The sequence below is a fragment of the Parus major genome, chromosome 1, assembly GCF_001522545.3.
Source record: "Parus major isolate Abel chromosome 1, Parus_major1.1, whole genome shotgun sequence".
Classification (NCBI taxonomy): domain Eukaryota; kingdom Metazoa; phylum Chordata; class Aves; order Passeriformes; family Paridae; genus Parus; species Parus major.
The window spans coordinates 75360376-75367004 of NC_031768.1; the positions used below are offsets into that span (position 1 = coordinate 75360376).

At 43.6% G+C, this 6629-nt stretch overlaps 1 protein-coding gene across 1 annotated transcript in view; it reads right to left on the reverse strand.

The window, feature by feature from the left end:
- ARHGAP42 (Rho GTPase activating protein 42) overlaps positions 1-5870 on the reverse strand; it is a 141365-nt gene extending 135495 nt beyond the window's left edge. Inside the window, exon 1 of the mRNA XM_015632268.3 lies at positions 5494-5870. Coding sequence (XP_015487754.1) covers positions 5494-5647 — 154 coding nt within the window. The 5' untranslated portion in view covers positions 5648-5870. The remainder of the gene's footprint in view (positions 1-5493) is intronic.
- Positions 5871-6629: the final 759 nt, after the last annotated feature.

Sequence of the window (6629 nt, forward strand, 5' to 3'; positions counted from 1 at the left end):
GTGACCACAGCATCATATTTTCCATTGTAGTAAAGACAATATTCCTAAAGCAGCTGGTCTCTTATTAATAGAATTCATTTATCTTATTCATAGGAAATGAAGCACACAGTAGACAACAAACCAACTGGCCCATTAAGAAACATATTAAATTTGACCTTTTAAAGAAATCAGTTTAAAAATCCTAATTTAAAAAAAAAAAAAAAATCCACAATATTTTCTTCAAGCAGAGACATCATTTCATATGGCATTTGAAACTCAAAACTGCTCCTTTGGTAGCCTGACATAATCCAATTACCAGGTTTCTCTAAAGCATACCAGTTTCAATATTAAGGCTTAAGAACACCCATGTCAAGTCCTTCAAGGTCTTTCTTAATACAGTAATCACTACTGAGAGTAAGGAAATTCACTTACAGGTACTACTGGTTCAAAACAAAACATCATGTGATGTCCAGAAAATAATGCAGTCTGTAACCGTCTGCTACATCCTGGTATTTGTTTTCTTCACATATATTTGGCTAAAGATAATATGATACAGACTGCAGCTGCTCTAAGCACTAGAGGAAGCAATTAAAATCCTTCTCTGACCACCAACTAGCTTACTGTTGGTATCTCTGCATAAAAGGCAGAACACTGTTAGAAATGTTTTTGAAAGTTACATCCATAATCCATAGATAATGCAGACACCAGCAAAGATTGCACAGGACCTACAAATGCCTATCAGAAGTAACAGAACAGCAATGCAACAGATAACTTAAAAAAAAAACCTAATGGCAATGAGCAAGTTTCAATTCCCTTTTAGTGGGAAAAAAGAAAATATAGTCTCTCACTGTAAATAGCAGTTGTAGGACAGGGCTGAAGTAAGTATGATGACCACACGTGTGCTCCATGAAGCTGTGCTGACTATTGTGAATACTTACTTACTAAGTAAGTGCAACTCTGGAAATATCCCAGAACAACAAAGATCATATGGTCAAGTTTAGTTAGCATCTCATCTTAATGTAGGGCCATAACAAGCGAGAAATTTTTTTTTTTTTTTTTTTACTGGGAGTAGTATACTTAGAGACTAAGAAATTTAAGTTACATAAATAAAGAAGAATGACTGCTATCAAACTTCAGCAGTCAGTATTCAATGAACTCAGTCTTGCTTCACTTAGAATCTGGAAAAGACATTGCAAAGACATAATCTTACGAAAATATGTGAGACAAAGATATCTGGGAAAATGCATCTCTCTGGAAAAATACAAAGGTTTTGGTTTTGACATTAAAAAAAAAAAAATCCCCAAAGAGATAAAAAGTTCGTAAATTCTTATGCTGTAATTTTGTCCTTTTTTTTTTCCAGGGAGCTAATCCCCAAAATTTTCCTATGTATAAACAGGCTCATCACTGTATTTTTGTAATTAGGTTTAGTAGAGAAGTGAATCATCCCTGAAAACCCTGAAATATGCCAAGCAATTTAAGACAATCTTTTGTGTGTGTGAAATTCAATAAAATCCTGGTAAATAACACCTCCTTTCATCCCTTGCAAAAGACATTATTTTTGAAATAATGTCAAAAGACAGTATTTTTATCTTGTGTCTCTGTTTCTCCTTGTGTCAAGTAGTAAAATAAAACTAATGACTGCTACTAAATTACAAAATTCTAAAGATATCTGCTAAATCTTATTTATATTACATGTATATATAACACCACAGTTCTGCATTACTATCTGCATCACACTAAGACACTTGAAAAAGTATAATATTACTTAAAACAGCTGTAAACACACTGAACTTTCAACCACTTATCCCAAAACTTAGGCAGTTCTCATCTTTGAATATGTGGATTGGATAGGACTTAAGATGGAGAGGGCCTCAAAAATCAGGAGAAACAGAAGGCTTCTGCACACAGTGAGCTTTACGATCACCTGTACAAGATGAACACCGCTTTTCTGGATTGTTAAATACAATATTCATTAACTTTGTCAAGTCAGTAGATCTATTATGGAAATTAAAAGCTTACAAGTAATTCTATCATGGAATTGCCTATATAATCTATAGGACAACATCCTAGACTAGGTTGTTTTTTCAGAAGATAGCTACAAAGAAATTTCAAAGTACATGACTGGCAAAAAGTACAGAGAAAAACAGACTTGGTGTTTTAATTGGAAACAACCTAGAATGAACAAGAAGAAAAAATATCAATTCTGCCCTAGGAGTCATTCCACAACTGGACCTCACAATGTGAAACATTTAGACATATGTATTTTCAACATTGCACCTGAAAGATCTGTTAAATTAGGAGACTGAAGAAATAATAAAATCAAAAGTTACCTAATAATCAAGGTCAGTTGTAACAGGAAACCATTTTTTCTAAAAATTTTTTTACCCTCTTAATTCCTCAGTTAGCAACAAAATCCCTCTTCTAGGTGCGTTAAAAAACTATATGCTTCTACTTAGATTTGTCTGTACACAGGATTAAATCTGTCAAAAGATAAATTTTTAATATGATAGGCAAGTCTCTTACATTCATAAACTAAATCTTTCAAGAGATAGCAATGCATTTAGTACCTCAGCTGATTTGAAAAAGGAAGTGTAGTCCATTGGTACAAATCCTAATTGTAGGACAAGGCTGAAGTAGGCACAATGGCCACACAGATGGGATGCTAACACCTATCTAAACAGAAACATAAAACTTATGTTGCTCTGCGCTACTCACAGAGTCCTGTTTATTTAGAAAGACAATGAAACAGTGCAGAAAATGCTAGGGAAAAGCTGCTGAGGATTTTATATCAGTTCTAGCTTTATCAGTTCCCACTGCATTCACAAATGTCAACTGCTGCTTCATGGAGCACGCTGTTACAGCTCTGCATGCCACATTGGAAAGCAGCACTCTCCAGAATTAATGTAGCAAAACCACATTAAAATAAAGTCTGACTCATTTTGGGACCACTCCAAATAAAATGCAAAATATTTGCATACTACCTTGAGCGTATTTGTTCTACCTTCAATTTATGTGGAATCTCCCAGGTATCTATAAACATTGCATTGTTAGAGTAACTTGAATATTTAATGGTGAAAATATTACAATATTGTAACATTTGTAACACAGAAGTTTAATTTTACCTTAAAAACCATGGACATGCTGTCATTTCATATCATAAAACTTACATTTAGCAACCTATAAAATATTATTGTGTTTTCTAACTGCATTAAGTCAGTTTCATTGTCTCTTCTCTAAGCATGGCCAGGGATGACATGTTCCAAACCTCATTTCCATTGAAGCTCTACAGCACAGCTCTGATTTTTTTACCCCATCAGAACTGATCCTACAAAATAATATGTAAATAAAAATCCTAGATCACCTAAAAATAAAATTTGGTAAATAATGCCTGTTTTGTTTCCGGGCTTGTAGGTTATTAAATATTCAAAAATAAAATAATAGCGTTATCCTTGAATTCAACTACTTCACACTTTGATTCTCAAACTCATTTTAAGAAATTTGAAAAAAAGAAAAGGCGTGTATAAGTATTTTATACTTCATTGATTTTAAAGGTGAGTAGGAGCAGCTAATTAAGTCAAATTTCTGTGCTTTAGAAATATACAGTAGTATTACTCACTGTAACAGGTACACTATCCTTGCAGCATCTACAACAGTGTCTTCAGAGCATTAAGTCCAGGATGTCTAATTTGTTGAGAAAAATCCAGACATTTCCTTAGCAGCCCTAACACAGGAATTAAGGCAATATTCTATAGAATAGTCATGAAATTAAGGGATTTGAAATGAAAAAAGGACAAAGATTTCTTACTATACCAAAACAAACTTTATTTTCCTAAGGCTAAAGACACACAACATTCTAGATCTGTACACAGGGGACAATAAGCACTGTGTCAAATAGAATAACATTTAAACTAAAAGGTTTTTAAAATCAGGAGAACTTACGAATTACGTAGTCATTACTTGAGACAGAAATATTGTTCTAAATCCTGCAAGGACTCTTAAGTGTTCTCCCCAAAACCAATGGGATTACTCACTTCAGAATCAGGGTTCAAATCACTTCTCAAATATAATATTTGTTCTACTGCAATCTGTCTTTGGCAAGCATTAAATGGTTCCTAGTGGAAGGAATCTTAAAGATCATCAAGTTCCAAACTCCCTCCCATGGGCAGGAACACCTCCCACTAAACAGGTTGCTCAAGGCCCACCCAACCTGGCCTTGCACCTTTCCACGAAGTGGGCATCCACAGTTTTTCTGGGCAACCTGTTCCAGAGCCCCACCATCCTCACAGTGAAGAATTTTTTCCTAATATCCCATCTAAATCTACCCACTATATTACCCCTTGGCCTATTATTCATTGCATATCCTAAAAAGTCTGTCTCCAGCTCTTGTATGCCTCTCTTTAGCTACTGGAGAGCTGAAGGAAGTTTTCCCAGAGCCTTATCTTCTCCAGGCTTAACAGCCTCAACCTCTCAGCCTGTCTTCAGACAGCCTAAGAGGAAAGCTGTGTTTATTCATATTTGATCTGGAACCAAAAGCAGTCAGTTTTCAGTGCTAGTCCAGGTCAAAAAAGTACTCATGGTGGTATCCTAATCTGTCATTACTGTTTTATAGGACCAGGCTTGTAACAGTAAGTTTTTACTACTTAAAACAAGCTCAGACTTTCTGTTACACGGAGAAAACTTTACAGCAACAAGAAAGGCTTAAAGTACAAATAAACTTTAGACAACAGGTGAGAGATCCAAAGCGACTTAAAGACAAGAAGTAGGTGGCAAGGTTTACAGTACGGGAGGACAAACTGAGTCTAGTGACGCTCCTGGGCAATTGCTAACTTTCACTTTATGATCTTCAGAGCATGACTGCCGTTTTCACGCCCCAGAAAGCTGTCAGTGCTCAACTCACAGACCTTTAAATGCACTACACTGCTCGTGTTTATCTCTGCTCTCAGAACCTTTCAAAAATACATAAAAGTTATTCTACCACATGAAGACGCGAGAGTATGGGGGAGAAGATATAAACTCTGCCTATAAATTCACTTTATTTAATCTTGCTCTGCCCACTTATTACGAACATCTTCGTTATCTGAAGACACAACTAGCAGCCAGAGTGCCAAAAAGCGACCCCGCCGCAACACTCCACGCCTGGTCCGTACTGTACAGCTATCTACACGGCGACTTTCCGCCCCAGCCCCGACCCCGGGCTCTGTCCGCATCCCAGGCGGGACCACCTGGCCGCTCCGCGCCCCGGCGGCGCCCACGCCCCGGCGGGGAGGGCGCGGCCGAGCCCCCGGGCCGGGGCAGGGCCCGCGCCGCCCCCACTCCCCCGGGACACCCACCCGGCCCCGCCGCGGGCGAGGCGAGGCACGGCGGCGGGGAGCGAGAAAGGGAGGGAGCGGGGCAGAGAAAGCTGAGGAGGCGCCTTTCGGCGGCTGCCGGCAGGGGAGCCCGCGCCCAGCGCCCATTCAAACAAAAGAAGCCCCTTCTCCTGCCAGCCACCGCCGGTCCCGCCGCCCGACTCACTTCGCAGCGCCCCGATGAGGAGGCTTCCGTCCTTAATCAGCTCCTTGATGAACTTGTTCGTCCTCTCCAACTCGATCTCGTGACACTTGAGGCGCTCCCTGAAATCCGGGCTGTCCAAGTAGGAGTCACTGAACTCCAGCGTGGGTAGCCCCATGGCAGCGGTGGCGGCCGCAGCCCCCCGGCCGGCGGCGGAGGGAGGAACGGAGGGAGGGCCGCGCCGAGAGACGGCGCCGAGGGCAGAGGGGAGAGCGGGGCAGCGGGGAGACGAGGCTGGGCTGCCGCCTCCCTGGAGAGGCTCCGGACCCGCCGCACCGGGCCGCTGGCAGCGGAGGCGGCGCGCTCCGGCCGCTGTCACCCAGCTACATTGCTGCCCGCGGGGCACCGCGGGCTCCCAGCGCCGCCGCCGCTCCGCCGCTTCCGGCAGCGCTCGCTCTTCCTCCCTGCCCGGCGCTAACTCCAGTACGAACCTCCCCCGGCCCGGCCGAGGAATTCCTCCTCCTCCTCCTCCCGGCGCGGCATGCTCACACGCCGGGACGCGGCCGGCAGTGCCCGCCCCTCGCTCGCCGCCCCTCCGCGCTCTGCCCTCCAGCGGCGGCGCGGCCTTGGGCCGCTACGAGCCGGAGCGTCAGCTCGGCACTGCGAGGTCCGGCGCTCGCCTCCTCCTGTGCCAGGGCCTTTGGGGCGCCCGTACCAAAGTTAGGAAGGAAGACCCAGCGCCAGGGCACGGAGGCACAAGGGCACTGCAAAGGGTGCGCCTGGGGGAGGCTTGTTTGTGTCGGGGTGAAGCAGGGGAGCAGGAGCGCTGGCAGCCCGGGGGCTCCTGTCTCCGCTGGAGGAGCCGGGCCCGGGGCAGCCCGAGCGGGCCTGCGCTGGCAGGGAATCCTGCTGGCACCCAGCACGGCCCTGGCCAGCCTGCCCCGAGTGCGTGTTCGGCCTGCGGCGGGGCAGCGCCCCGAGGGACGGGCACAGACAAAGATGGGAACATCCGTGCTCTGCCGTGGAACTCGGTTGCTATGAAGGGGATACAGCTGAATCTAACCCATCCTAAAGACGAGTATCAGGAAAATGCAAGCCCGGTTTCTGCAGCAAAGTTAGGTTTTTACAAGTATGTGAGTGGGTTTATCACAGTAAACAGA